Source organism: Nanorana parkeri, unplaced genomic scaffold, assembly GCF_000935625.1.
Source record: "Nanorana parkeri isolate BGI_ZX_2015 unplaced genomic scaffold, ASM93562v1 scaffold199, whole genome shotgun sequence".
NCBI classification, from domain to species: Eukaryota; Metazoa; Chordata; class Amphibia; order Anura; family Dicroglossidae; genus Nanorana; species Nanorana parkeri.
In genome coordinates this window covers 870422-885525 of record NW_017306467.1, presented here as the reverse complement: position 1 = coordinate 885525, position 15104 = coordinate 870422, and the positions used below count along the sequence as shown (strand labels likewise).

The 15104-nt window shown below is 41.9% G+C and overlaps 1 protein-coding gene across 1 annotated transcript in view; it reads right to left on the bottom strand.

The window, feature by feature from the left end:
* Window positions 1–15104, bottom strand: part of PES1 (pescadillo ribosomal biogenesis factor 1) — a 34438-nt gene that overhangs the window by 17423 nt on the left and 1911 nt on the right. The window contains exons 2-5 of the mRNA XM_018555498.1: window positions 14479–14558; window positions 11626–11779; window positions 9431–9540; window positions 1622–1793 (exon numbers count right to left, since the gene is read on the bottom strand). Of these exons, the coding sequence (XP_018411000.1) occupies window positions 1622–1793; window positions 9431–9540; window positions 11626–11779; window positions 14479–14558 (516 nt within the window). The remainder of the gene's footprint in view (window positions 1–1621; window positions 1794–9430; window positions 9541–11625; window positions 11780–14478; window positions 14559–15104) is intronic.

Here is a 15104-nt window from a genome sequence, read left to right as displayed (position 1 = left end):
GTTTTCCCATTTTTCAAATATTATACTAGGGATACAGACCAAGCTAAGCACTGGCTTAGGTTCAAATGACCCTAAAGAAGGGCACTATAGTCAGCTTTTCACCAGTCTGATATAACGGATAAAATAAAAAGAAACCATTGTGTTCATTCGGCACATTAAAAGAGAACTATGGAGTTAGGGCTTTTCCCCATAGTTCTCCTAAAGGTAACGGGAGGACACAAACTAGCTCCCTCCCGCCACCCAAAGCTCAGTATACCGCGAGCTACGGCTCGCGGTATACTGAGACGCCGCAGCCGGAACAGATCCCGACAATTATGTCTGGATCTACCCAGCTGCGTGAGTGACAGCTGGCTCTGCCTATCTAGAGGCAGAGCCAGCTGTGCCCGCCCCCTCCACCGGGGGAATGCAGTCCCTCCCCTGTCACGGCTCTCTGCCAGCACAGGATGGAGAAGTGAGCGAGTGCAGGTATGTGTTCGCTCACTTCCCGATCTACTGAGCCGATCTGTGACAGTTTCATTGTCACAGGTCGGCTCAGATTATCAGGCTGAGTGAAAATCACTCACTTCATAATTCTCCTTTAACAAAACTAGAAAAAAAATACTTGGACATAAAAATAGGAGAACCATTAAACAGTGTTTAGGTAATGAACAACCTTTAGGGTTGATTAAACAGATAAAGTGCTAGCCAAGATATTGGTGCTTAGTACGTTAAAACTTATAGAGGCTGTAAGAGGTATTTTGGTTAATACTTTACTTAGCTACTATAAACAATGCCTGAAAAAAACTGTTTCATGCATAACAATAACCAATGATACCCAAACATACACAAATAAAATCACAATAGATCAACTAAAATAAAACACAGTGTACATCTCTGTATAATATAATTAACGGCAGGGCAGTAAGTCTGGGTTCACACCTAGGCGTATCGAATATGAGTGTTTGTCGCACGTTTTTACCGCGATTCGTGGTTAAAAAACGTGCGACAAATGCGCGTTTCCGAGGGCTACCTGGCTGTATCCCAATTGATACGCGCGGCAAATATGCCCCAAAGAAGCTCCTGTACTTCTTTGGGCGTAGGGCGTTTTGTACCACGTTCATACGGCCTGTAATACGCCCAGGTGTGAACCATACCCATAGCAAATAATGGGATTTCGGTGTTTGAGCGTTTTGCAGAGCGTAGGAACGCGCTACAAAACGCCCAGGTGCTCAAAGCTGCTCAAACAAAGACTAGTGCACAGTAATAACATTCAGCTTTGCCTTCTGTTTTAAGGTGTGCTGCCTGGGCATTTTACCATCTCAAGAGAAAAAGATGGCCATAAATTACTTGAAATTGGGCAAGCAGCCCAACTAAACAAAGTGAAAAGTATTAAGTTGTCTATAAGATATTGTTCATGTGGGAGTTTCGCTTTTCACCATTACGGATCAACAACTTACTGTATAGTCCAATAGTGCCATCTAATGTTCAATGAGTGCAACTTCTTATATATCAAAAAATTAAAAAGTTTATATTCCCAATGTACTTTACCGGCCAAACTAAGACATAACTAAATATAGATAATGCACTTTTGATTAAAAGGACGAATTCCCAAACAAGATTGTGATATTTGATGTCAACTCACCTTACGCAGAGAACGGGAGGCAATGACATAATTAAGGAATTCTACAGAAAGCCTTCGACAAAGCTGTATTGTCTGCACGTGGCATTTGCCAGTCCGTCGAAAGGTGGAAAAAAGAAAGCACATGGAAAGAGAATCATCTAAATCTCGGAGAGCATCAATAAACGTCGGATACCTTGAACAAAAAAAAACAACAATTATTATATTGCTTGTGCATTCCATACAGCAGAAAATTCAATTTTTTCTGCATAAATCGTTATCTTGGAGTCCATTGAGGGACACAGGGATGAAGATATTTAGAGACGTGTGGGTTATGCAGCTGCCTTCAGTAGGTTAGCACTGGCAAAAAAAAAAAATTTGAAAAGTCCATCCACAATAACCCTGCTCCCTAACTGTATGTCCCTTAATGGACTTCAACAAAAAGATTTTACACCGAGAACAAAAATCTTATTTTCTTTATCGTCCATTGAGGGGCACAGAGATGGATATTTATAGACATGTGGGACATTTCCAAGCAATGCAACTAAGGGGTGAGCAGCAGCCACTGAGAGATTCAATAGATGTGGAATCAAGGTAGAAAATATCTGGAGGAAGAAGTTGTCTGAGGGACCAGAGAAATTGTTAAGAAGCAATAGGGAATTGTCACTGCAAGGAAAGGAACCAAGAAATAGACGGGAGCTGAAACCTAAAAAAATCCCATCCTTAATTGAAGGAAGGGAAATCAGCAGAGGAGGACCTGAAGAAGAACGTTCTCCTTCAGTTCCCTCCTCTGCTGATTGACAGCAGACAGTGGGTGGGTGCAAAAGCTAGCTTGCTATTGCAATTTAAAACAGCCAATAGCAGGCTGGCTATTGCTCACAGCCACTGCATGCTGTGTTGACATTCAGCTGCCTCAGCAGGCAGCTGTCATTCCCCAGTGAAGTGGAACGGTGACACTAGGGGTTTAAAAGACCCCCTAAGGTCACCTTAAAGCGAACATGTCACCCTCCAATGTGTCAAAGCTATTGAGACTAAAAGAATGGACAATAAGGCCTATACATGTTTTTCTACACATAAGATGGCATTCTGAAAGCCATTTTGTACTGTCTAACAGATCTAAATGGAACTTAAGTTTATGAGTTCCGAACCAAAACTTTCAGAAATGTTTCTTGGAAACTTATCCCACACATTTCTCAGCTAAATAGTGAGAAATACCATTGAAAAGATACAGAAAAGTTATATTCTCCGGTTATGGTTGGTGAGAAGTGTCATCCATACGATAAGGACTGTCCTTGAGCTAGGATGTGTTAGAATCACACATATTGCCTAACAATGGACAACAAAGTCTTTGATTCATTTATTTTCATGAATGAGAAAAAGAAAAATAACGAGCACGTTATAAAGTTGTCTTAGATACAATTATTATTGAACTAGCAATAATTTCAATTGTATTATTAATATGGCATGATGCATTAACATACTTAATTGTATACTGATTTTTTAAATATATATTCTTATAATATTCAACCTATATTCATTATATATTGTGTGGTTATACTTATTGAAACATATTAGCATATATAATCAATTTGATGTGTTTATGTTTTAAGTACAAATAATTAGGTTGGGCATAATGTTATATCAGTGAAGGATTTTAAGGTAACCAATGTGTCATCAAATTGCTTCTCAATCTTATGTTGAAGTTCTAAAGAAAGATCCAAGAGTTATTTCTAATCCAATATTGCCCTCTTCCGGTAGTTACAGGGATCGTGTTAGATCAGGTCACGCCCCTCTGGCATCATAATTAAAAGGTAAAAGATAAGCAAACCAGGCCCACATTTTTGGGTGGTAAAAAGTTAGGAGAAGAGTAAACTAGAGGCTTCTTTATACATAATTCTTCTTCATACTGGAGCTTCATACAGGGGATGTTGATACACACAAGAGGGGGAGATCTGAAGCTGATTAACGGGCTGTCCAGGGGAACTGACATCTCTCAGACAAAAGATCTAACACTTTTGGTTAAGTATAATCTCTTTTTATCTGTAGGCAATTAAATAGCCATATACATCCGACTAAACCATTTGGTCCTAGTAGCATTGAGATTTGAATTTAGATCACTCAACTGCAGTACGATCGGTCTCTTTTCCAATCTTGGGAGGGAAATACACATATATGTATATCTCTTTGAAGCCGATTTCAGTTTCTAGTCAATGGTGTGGTTGTGATGTATACTTAAAATTAAAAATAATTTAGTGGAAGTGTGTTTTTGGCTTAAATAGAAACTTGGCAAATTGCCAGTTCTGTGCATGATATATCTTGGGCAGTATACATTTTGAGCTGTTGAATATCTGTGGTCTGAGAGAGATCACGTGTCAAATCTGTACATTATATTGTTACATTCTTATGTTGTTACAATACGCTTCTAATTGCATTCCAGGAGTTACTAAGTTTTGTTTCATTTATATATTTGAAATAATATCCTGTGGTTTTATTTTTCTCATTATCCGTGTTGATCAATATTATTGAAATTTTGATACAATTGATTTCTTGTGCATCACCAATTATATTTTGATTATTTTGCACTGACTTTAGTTAATAAATATGTATATTTTTGCACGCTATTGTATTTTGTCTTCGAGTTAGCGCAAATAAATTAACTCAAGTTATTTTTGTTGATTTGTGAAAATAAGTTGGAAATCTCCTTAATTCCAGATCCTGGCCTATTTTCATAAATAGAGAACTGTTTATTTTATCAGAGTAAACATTTTGACATTATGTACCCTGTCAATGCAGAGTGCAGTGTATTAAAGTGACATTAAAAAGGCAAAAATGTTTTTGCCTCAACACAACGTTAATGGAAGCACTTACCTTAAATGATGTTTCTTGATCCGATCATCTTCTTCTTTCCTGTAGTTTTCAGCCCTCTCTCCAGCGCTGCGGCGAGTGTCCGATCCAGCGATGACTCCTCCGATTGCTGGCACTTCATCTCCAACGGTGTCTGCATGCGGGTGCACGCGTCCATATACTTACCTTGTGTCTCTCCCCGCGTCCCGGCCGAAAATGTGAACTGCGCATGCGCCCACCCCAAGATCCTTTGCGGCCGCCAGAGCAGTTTCACATTTTCGGACGGGAGCGCGCGGGGAAGATACAGGCAAGTTAAAACCGCTGTTAAAGCGGGGTTTTTAAAAAAACGTTTTGCATATATCTACTGCTTGCTAGCAGTAGAAATATGCAAAAAAAGCTGAGGGTTTAGAAACCCTTTAGGGTAACATACTTAATTGCCTTTGATAAATCCTGGGATACTGAGTCGGCATACTGATAAGTAAGACCTCTGTTCCCAATATTGAAACCGTTCAGACTGCTGAAGGATTAAGCATATTGTAGAGAGCAGCACACAAAGTGAACATACTAAAGTGACGTTGTTTCTTCCTCAGGTCAATTTGCACTGGAAAAATGACAGACTGAGTATACTAAAGGCAATGGTTCTTGCTTAAACTAAAAGGAAGCACTCACAAGATAAAGGATTCAGCATAATGGAGGTAACATATTAGGACGCAATCAATATTTTCTGAGATAACATTTTCAGGAAAATAACTGACAGGGATACAGTGTAGACAGAACCACTGGCCTAAAACTGGGTAGCACACACATGACAAATTAACCAGTACAATTATTTCTTGAAAGAGTCAATACAGCACTAATAGTGCAGAAATCAATTACCAAGGTATCTTCATCACTGTAAAGCTAGAGACTTGGCGACAACCACAGGCATGCACTCCGAAGTTAACTGACACAGTACATATGTATCTGTAAATGTGTCAAAAGGCAGAGCTTATGGCAGAAGTGTCTGTTATCAAGGTATCTATGTCACAGTCCAGAGACTGGGCTAATACCACTGCCCTGACTGACGAGTACTCTGTGGCTAACTGACTCCGTACACTCAGGCCTGGAAAGTGCTATATGCAGAAAAAGTGCTCAATAACTTACCCGAGGTATATTTATTATCCGAAGTAACAGAGACTGGGTTATTTACAAGGTTATATCACTGCTCCCAAACATGGAGAGCACTCTGCGGTTGACATGGGACTAAGTTCATAGAGTACCACAAGCAGATCCCAGTGCCCAAAAGTCACATTCCAATGTCTCTCCACAGCCCTGGACATGTAAAGTGCTTTGTGGGTAACAAACCAGTACAATGTGTTTCTGGAGAGCACCACAGGCAGAGCTTAGTGCCAGGAGGGCACACTACAGGTCTAGATAAGGTCTCCAAAGCAGAGCCGAGGTTAAGCTGATGCAGATAGCTGCTGTGTACCCACAAGCTCAAGCAGCTTATAGAAGTATCAATTAAAAAGAAAAAGCATTTGTAAAGTACCAAAACTGCTGACAGAAGCAGAGCCGAGGAGAAAACGGCAAACCTACTTGGACACTAAAAAAAAGCACACAAAAAAAAAAAAACCAGAGCCATGATGATGAGTAGACCTTTCGTTTTTTGTTTTTTTTTTCATTTGCCAGTGTCACCTTCCTGAAGGCAGATGCATACGTCACACATCTTGGATATCTTCATGCCTTTGTCCGTCAATAGACAATAAAGAAAACACAGTTATAAACACGGTTATAACCTAATAACTTCTTTTGCAGGAATCCTCCATGACAGTCATATGAGAAATGGGCTCCACCCATCTACAGGAAACAAGCACAGAGGTTAAAAGCTCCCTTGCAGCTTCAGCCTCCCACAATCACAAAGACCAACTGATAGACCATCGGAGCACACAAAAAATTAAATGCAAAAATATAAGGAGGGTATGCTACTGTCCTGGAGGATTCCTGGAAAAGGAGTTATCAGGTAGTAACTCTTGCTTTCCCAAGGTATCCTCCAGGACAGCCACATAAAAGACTACAAATATGCATACCAAGGGACGGACCGCAACATGGAACATTTTATGTGGGAAGGGTAGATCTAAGCACAACAACAGGTTCAATCTATTATGCTTGACAAAAGGTACTGGGACTTGACCAATTAGCTGCCTTGCAGATCTAGTCAAAAGAGTCACAAATCTTCTTGGCCTAGGGTTAAGTCCAGGGTACAGTAGACAGTATATAGTAAGGGGGAACTTTGACAGTGCCTTAAAAAATCTCCTGATGAGCAGGAAAGACACTAAGGACTGATCCAGATAAATGGAGAATGCTGCAGTTTGTGCCTTTAACAGCATTGCTCTGAAGGAATTCTAGTACTGTTGGTACTGATGAGGTCCAGGACTGTTAAGGCAAATGGCACTGGTAACTTTTTTCCTTCTCTTAAGCAGGGTGTTCACTGCCTTCTCTGACAATCTAACTAGGAGCTTACTCCGCGTAAGATCCATGCTGCTAGGTTTAACCCTTTCGCTGACACAGACATAAGTGCTACTACTCTGAGTGGTGGTTCTCTTGGTAGGTCTAATCTATGGGGACTTGAAGGTAGATTTTCTTTAGGTCTAGAGCAGGTGTATCCAAAATTTGGACTTCCAACTGTTGTGTAACTTCAAGTCAAATAGGGAATTGTAAGACTATGACAACCACAGAGAGAACTTCCAGAGGCAGGTGCACGAATCTATAGTTTTACCACAGCAGGAGGTCCAATGTTTGACTACCACTGGTCTAAAGTGACCTAAAGGCTGATGGTGGTAATAGGTTCCTGCCTGTAAAGTTCCAGTGCGGTGCGATTGCAAAAAAATTGTGGAGCCTTATAATGCATAGCGCCCCCTCCCGCCCAGCCTTTGTTAATACGATCCAGTGTGTTCATGGCACGGAACCATGCCATGAATGCAGTGGATGGTGTAAACAGGCCCTGAAGGGGTTCTAGCATATTTTTGCCCATTGAGGGAAGAACCCCTGCAGTCAGTGGTGCCACTGTTTTTTTCCAGAGGGCTGAAGGAGGTAAACAGCAGACCTCCCATGCATTTGCCCTTATTAAACAGCCATTAAACATAAATTTCTTTTTTGCATGCCAATTATTTCCTTTCTGCTGATTATTACTTCTGCTGGGACAATTGCCTCCCCTTGTCTGGGAAACCTTTTTTTTCTGTCCGACGATCTCTCCAGGAACTTCTACGGCCCCACCCCGAATAGTTGGTTACCGTCAACTGGAACACTACATAGGCCACCTTGGGATGCATTGTCAGCGGTTTTCAGCCAGGGTGTCCCGCATGAAGAATTTATTAGGACAGTAGTGGGTACCACTATTTCACCAGCTTCTGCCGATGTGTCTACTACTACTCTGCAACTGCTTTTGAAATAGGCTGTAAAGAATCAGTCACTTCCTCAGTCACCAAAAGGTGTTGTAGGTGGCTTTGCAATTGTTCCAACCAATCCAGGTTTCTGGCAGCATATATTTTGGCAATGCATGGTTTCAAAGCAGATGCCCCTGTTTCCCAAGTTTTTCTCAAAAGGCCAGCCATTTTCTTGGCCACATGATCTTTTAACTGACCATATCTTCAAAAGGACAGGTTGGCCTTCTTTGAAACCCCAGACAGGAATGCAACTAACTTTGAACATTTAACCAGGAAACCTGCCTCTTCTTATTTGAAGGAAATAGCTGAAAGTGCGTCAACAGCATCACTTGTTTTTTCTGCACTGGGCACTACCCAGACAAGGGGTGTTGTCTGGAGTGAGAAAAGCCCCACAGCTGCTCAATTCAGCAAAACCTAGTGCCACACCACCCACTACACTGACTGCCAGATCCTGCACCCGTGCCTGCTCAGCCCAAGAAACAGGCGTCCCTACCCCAGGGGAGGGATCCCTAGGGCTTGCCCTGGAGTTAACTGTCGCAAAAAGAGGGGGTGGCAGGGTTGTAGCCCAAGACAACCAAGGCCGCACAACCTGCGTAGGTCTTCAACCACCAACGACTACAGGATCACCTTATCTGCAAGCTAGCCACGGCCAGATAGAGATCCCCAGGCATCTTTTCACAAGCAACACGCTATGTCTGCAGGCAACATAGGAAGCACAATGGGGTGGAGCTGTAAGTGACCTTTTAACCTCTTTCTGCTTGTAGTTCCTGTAGGTGGGTAAAAAATATCTCTCTAATGTTACCGTCCTGGAGGATGAATTGGGAAATAAAGGTTATTTCCTTGCTTCCAGTGCACAAAGCAAGGCCCATAAAGACATGGATAAGCGAGTTTGGTGTGGAGGAACTTGACTGGCCTGCACAGAGTCCTGACCTCAACCCGATAATACACCTTTGGGATGAATTAGAGCGGAACTGCGAGCCAGGCCTTCTCGTCAAACATCAGTACCTGACCTCACAAATGCGCTTCTGGAAGAATGGTCAAACATTCCCATAGACACACTCCTAAACCTTGTGGACGCCTTACCAGAAGAGTTGAAGCTGTTATAGCGGCATAGGGTGGGCCAACTCAATATTGAACCCTACGGACTAAGATTGGGATGCCATTAGACAGTTCATGTGCGTGTAAAGGCAGGCGTCCCAATACTTTTGGCGAGAGCGAGAATATACACACACCGGCCGCTGTCAGAATACCAGTACAGAGCTGCCCGCTCTGTTTGAAGATTTTCAGGTCGGCTCCTTCGATCGGCTGATCAAGGGATGCCAGCCGAAAGGGTGAGGACAGCGGCACCCACTGTTCCAATTTGTCCGGTTCATCAAGAAGTGGCTGAAATTCACATATTGTGGCCATCTTAAGAATTACTATGCTTTCAGTGCTCAGCAATCTGCACTGAATGTACATGAAAACAGAGTTTAGCATTTCAGTTTTTCCTCTGTAAGTATGATGCCCTTTATTGTTTTAAACAACTCGATTTGAAAACAAAATGTTTGAATCAATGGGAATAGCTTACCTTTCTTTAATTATATGATCCAATTTATATGTTGGCTTGTTCTCTCTAATTCGGTCTACTGCATCCCATTCCTGTTTTCCATATGCTTTACGTAGGCGACGTACAAACACCTTGTAAATAAACAAACATATGTAATTCATATCAACCGAACACACAACAGATTTACATGTGCTGTGTGCTCCATAACTGTATAATTCTTATAGTGTTACATACAGGTTTGCAGTAATCTGTCCTTATGCTGGCAGAGGATAATTATGGAAAAGCCTTCAATCTGAACACAAGCTTCAAAAGGCATTTAGTACGTGGTGCAATGCACTCTGATACACTGAGTTTAATCAACTAATAAAAATTTGCTCAAAAAGAATGTGTTGGAGAGTCTAGCTCCAAAGGCACTTAATATATTGTATGCGTCCATACCTGCAGCAACCTGGTGTACTGAAAGTCGCAGATAATTTGAACAATTTATTATGTGCATAAAGCTTAACATTTTGCTTCATACATTTCAGTGTAAACATATATATCTAATTATATCTATACATACAAACTAGGGATTTCGTCCTTCAGCGCAGGAGAGCAGCGGCAAGTCAGCGCTGGTCTGGTGGGAGGAGCTCCAGGTGGGGTCCTAATTTTAGCTGGCCGGCACCTCTGGGCAGTCGCCGGCCAGCTAAATTAGGACCCCACCTGGAGCTCCTCCCACCAGACGAGCGCTGACTCGTTGCTGCTCTCCCGCACAGCGCCGCACATCGTGAGCAGTGAGTGAGGGCAAGGGGGGTCCCTATTAAGCAGAGGATAATTGTAAATCTATTGTCTGCAGTGTGTACTCTATATGTACTACATATAAAAGAGTACACACTGCTAATACACTGCAGACAATAGATTTACAATTATCCTCTGCTAATATGAACGGATTAAATGATCCATAGTACATAACATGGATCATTTAACCCATTCATGTTAGCAGGAGAGAATTGTAAATCTATTGCTGCAGTGAATTGGGAATGTGTACTGCACATGTACTATATATAGAATACACTGCAGCAATAGATTTACAATTCTGCACAGCGAACATGAATGGGTTAAATGATCCGTAGTACATAACATGTAGTTGTACTATGGATCATTTAACCCATTCATGTTAGTAGGGGAGAATTGTAACTCTATATGTACTACATATAGAATACACTGCAACAATAGATTTACAATTTTCCTCTGCCAATATGAATAGGTTAAATGATCCATAGTACAACTACATGTTATGTACATATTATGTACTATGGATCATGATTTAGCCTATTCATGTAAGCAGGGGATAATTGTGAGCGCCTCCCACAAACTGAGCACCGAGACGCGATGCAGCGATCCTGTCCAGCGCCGACTACAAGAGGCACCGCGTGAGGCAACAGGGATCGGAGTGAAACTAAGAGAGGGAAGCAGGGACAGGGCTGTCATGTTTTAAATATTTTGTTTTTATTTATTTTTTATAAACTTTATTTTTTTATATTTATTAAATATTTTTATTTTTTACATTACTTTTAGGGGCTTCGGGGGAAATATTGGGGGTGTAAACAGACCCCTGATATTTTCCTTTTAAAATAGAAAAAGAGATTGAGAACACAAAGTCCTCCATCTCTTTTTCTGTGTCCCATGTTATCAATGAACAGGAATCCTCTATGAGTGTTCCTGTTCATTGATAACATGAGTACATTGTTTGTTTACTATAACCACAACTATGAATGAACAGGAGGTGATGTAGATCACTCCCATTCATAATTGAGGATATAGTTAACATACCATATCCTCAATTAGTTACAAACACTCAGCGATCACTGATCACCGAGTGCTTGTACCTGCTCTCCTCTCTGACACACTGTCACAGGAGGCTGATTGAGCGGTGTAGGGAGGAAAGCCCAGCCTCCTGTGACAGCGCCATCTCCGCCCCCACACTGCTCTGCCGGACTGCAATAGTGCTGTGAGCGGTGTGGGAGGAGAGACGCCGGACGCTCACTGCGCTCTCCTCCCGCAACGCTCGGCTGGCTATCACAGTTTCTCTCCTCCCGGCTGGGACATAGAGAAGCGCCCAGCGGGGAGGAAAGAAATCAGGGATGCACCTAGTATCGGGACATCTCCAATACACACATACACACAAAAATGCACGAAAAAAAAGAAAAGGAAAAAAAAAAAAAAGGTAAATGTACCTTATATTCTCTGAATTTTGACACAATAGGCTCATGCAGGAGAAACTTGATGTCCTTCAAGAGGTAGAATGTACGAGGGGCTGTGGATCCTTTATTGACTTTTTTCTTATGCTTAGGCTCATGGGGGTAGATGCCTTTTAGGATACAGAGACGCCTAAGGAGAGAATAAAGCATGAAGTGCAAAAGGCTCCATTAACACCAGTAACAGTGACACAGAAAAATGGAACCTTATTAAAGTGTATGTAAACCTCAACAAAGAACTTCTCTTATTTGCTCCCTTTTGGTCTGCTAAACATACCATCGAAAGTGCTTTGATATATCTGTTCAATAATGGCAAAAAAATACCTTTTGATTTTGCCAGAAATCTTGTGAGCTGATAACTTTTTATGCTCTCAGCCTATGCACAAGGACGGACTATGGAGATAAGGAGAAGTCTGTATTCTTTTGTAATCCATCAGAAATGAATTAGGCAAGGCTAACAACATACGCTTTGGAATGCAGAGTCAAACATACACCAAGAAAGGTGTATCTTTGTCACATCAACTTTTATTGTGTTTAAAAGGATAAAAAGGAGAACAGTTGATATATTTCAGAGTTGTAAAAAATACGTGTTTTTTTTTTTTCCGACCTTGACAAAACACTTTAAACTAAAGTACCAGAGATGTTCTCACATTTCAGCTCTGTTCATTGCCGAGTCCTGTAGTGATGTAGTAGTTGAAAGAAGGAACCACAGTAACTGGCAAGGGACATCAGCATCTGACATCCTGAAAGTGTTTAATGCCAAAGAATTCCCCAAGTCCCTAAGTGTTTATTCTTTGCTTCGGCAATATCTTAGGTTTTGAACATTATATCTTTTAGCTTTTGTAGTCTACCCCAGCATAGTATACATTGTATTATTTTAGGCCAGACAGGGGTGTAATTTGGTAGCAAATAAGATGGCTTGCGTATATTGTTAGTGAAATATTACGATAAAATTAAGTTGGGTTGACAAGGACACAAATTAGCACAATGGCAACTTTTTCACAGGTTTCTGATTGCTACAAATTTAAATGACATTGCATTCACCACATGAGCATTTGATGCACACAGTAAAAACAAGGCATCCAGATCATCTGACATCATTGTTGCCGACCTGGAGATTAATTCTGGGAGGGAATATTTTGTATTTCCTTTTAGGAGATTGCTGCAGAAAGAGGCTGGCCATAGCTGCAACAGCTCTGTCTGATCTCCACAATGAAAGGAAGTACCATGATGCCACAAATCCTTTCACGTGTAAACACAATACGAGAGCAATTTTTTGCCCCCCCAATTCCACTAGTGCCCAAAAGTAAAAACACATACGCACTGTAGATAGGTGCAGATTAAGAGTAGACTTTGTGATGACCTAAACTTTTAAGTGGTTCATAATATGCTGCTGTATTGACACAGGAATACCCCTTTACTTCCAATCCAAATGGGGTCATGAGGAAATGGGAGAAGCATTTGGCTGTTCTCTGTACCAATCAGACAGGAAGTGAAGGAGATGCTCGTCTCTTGAAAATGCTTGATATTACAAATCAGGAGCACTTTAAAGTGATAAAAAAGCCTCAATTTTTTTCCTTTAAGTGGACCCTCCTGTGCTGGAGGCTGTTGCTGCTTTTCTTTAAAACTGTTTAATTTCTTGTTTTCTAGTGGGTCCCCGCAGCGCTATTCCCCCCGCACGGGTGCCACCATTGTTTTAATGGAGGTACCCGTGCCCGCAGTGGCTGTGTGCGTCCATAGTCACACACAGCACTGTGGCAGGCCACACCCCTTCCCTCTTTGATCAATGGCAGAAGGAGCCTATGGCTCCTCTGCCATCAATATCCTCCCCCCACAACCCGGACGTTTCGGGACCGGTGGCGAGGACGAGCGTCGCTGACAGGTAAAGGGGGAGGGGGCTGAGGGGGGAAAAAAGGTGCTGGACCGTTTTTGCCGCCCTAATGCAGAGAATGCATTAAGGTAAAAAATGCCCAGACCTTAATACTACTTTAAGGGTACCATGAAGAATGCCTCCCGCTTCTCATAATCCCTAGACGTCAGCAGTGTCCAGGTCTATATGGGAAGGGTCTAACAACTCACATTAAGTACATCTACTATAAGTAATGTCCTAATATTGCAGGAAGCCCTGGTGCCAGTCTGATCAGCTGGGAAAATCCAACCTAGTCTAGAGAGTTCTGAGGGAATCACAGGCTCAGAGACTGACCATAGAGATATTATGATTTCCTGATCCTAAATCAACTTAGGCCCTTTTCACAACTGCTGACAAGAGGATCCATGCACGGTTTCCCTCATGATCACAGCAGTAGGGATCCGATGTCACAATCTATACAGTTTTTAAACTGCAATTACCGTACCCCATGTCTGTCTATGGGGAATCGGATGTAAATGGACAAGTGCCCATTTACATCAGATTACCCCCAATGCGGTGAGGCGAAACCGAAAACGGTCCCGTTTGTTTTTCAGGACCTGGCCGGAGTCGGAGTGTAAACAGACACCCGGACTTACATTAGGCGTCTGATCACAAAAACTGACAGGTGGAACCAATTGGACCGGCCATGTGAATGAAGCCTTACTCAGGCACCAAAACTCTCAAATCTGTGGGTAGCTTAATAAGCATTTATTAAAACAACTCTCACCAGGTCAAATATTTACAATGGAAAAAATTAAGCAAAGTTTATTGTTCCTATTGGGGAGATGTCACTTCCTGTCAGTAAGTCAGCCTTTAATTTTAGAGTTGCACAAATAACAGCAAGCAAAAAAGAGCACAGTAACTTTTATTCTACAAGAAACTGGAATTAGAATTTGTCCTAAGTCAAAGTACATTTTACAAACCTGAAATCTGGTAAGCTCAGCTGAAGTTTCTTTCTAGCTTTATTTCTTGTTATGTAGTTGGTGGCAGCACCACTTTCATACTGAAAAAGAGAGAAACCGCATTAAAGTACATCATATTGAAAGACAAATTTGCTGTCAACAAGAGTTAATGTTTCATCATCACCAATTGTCCATGTGGAAGACTGTTACATTACAGCAGAATTCCAGACAAATCAAAGCTTAACCTTTGTAGTGGGGCTACCCCCTGCACTGCAAGGATTAAGGGCTCATTTTGACTAGGGAGCTAAAATAACAAAGTTATACTCAATGAACCACGATCCCGGCTTGCTCTTAGAACTGTCCCTTCACCCTCGCTCCCCCTCTGATCCAGCGGTCTAAGGTCATAAGTCATCACATCCAATATAGTGTAAAAGACGTGAAGACCCCCGAGGGAAATATCATTGCTGGAGTGGAGGAGACAGGCTAGAGGGAGAGCGATGTAAGAGGAAGCCAGTGAGTATAACTGTTATTTTAGCTCCCTAGACAAAACAGGTTCCACCCACAACAGACCGCCTGCAGAAAACTGCAGGAGGGGCGGATACAAGACCAGTCACCCTGAACAAGGAGAGAGAGAGAGAGAGAGAGAG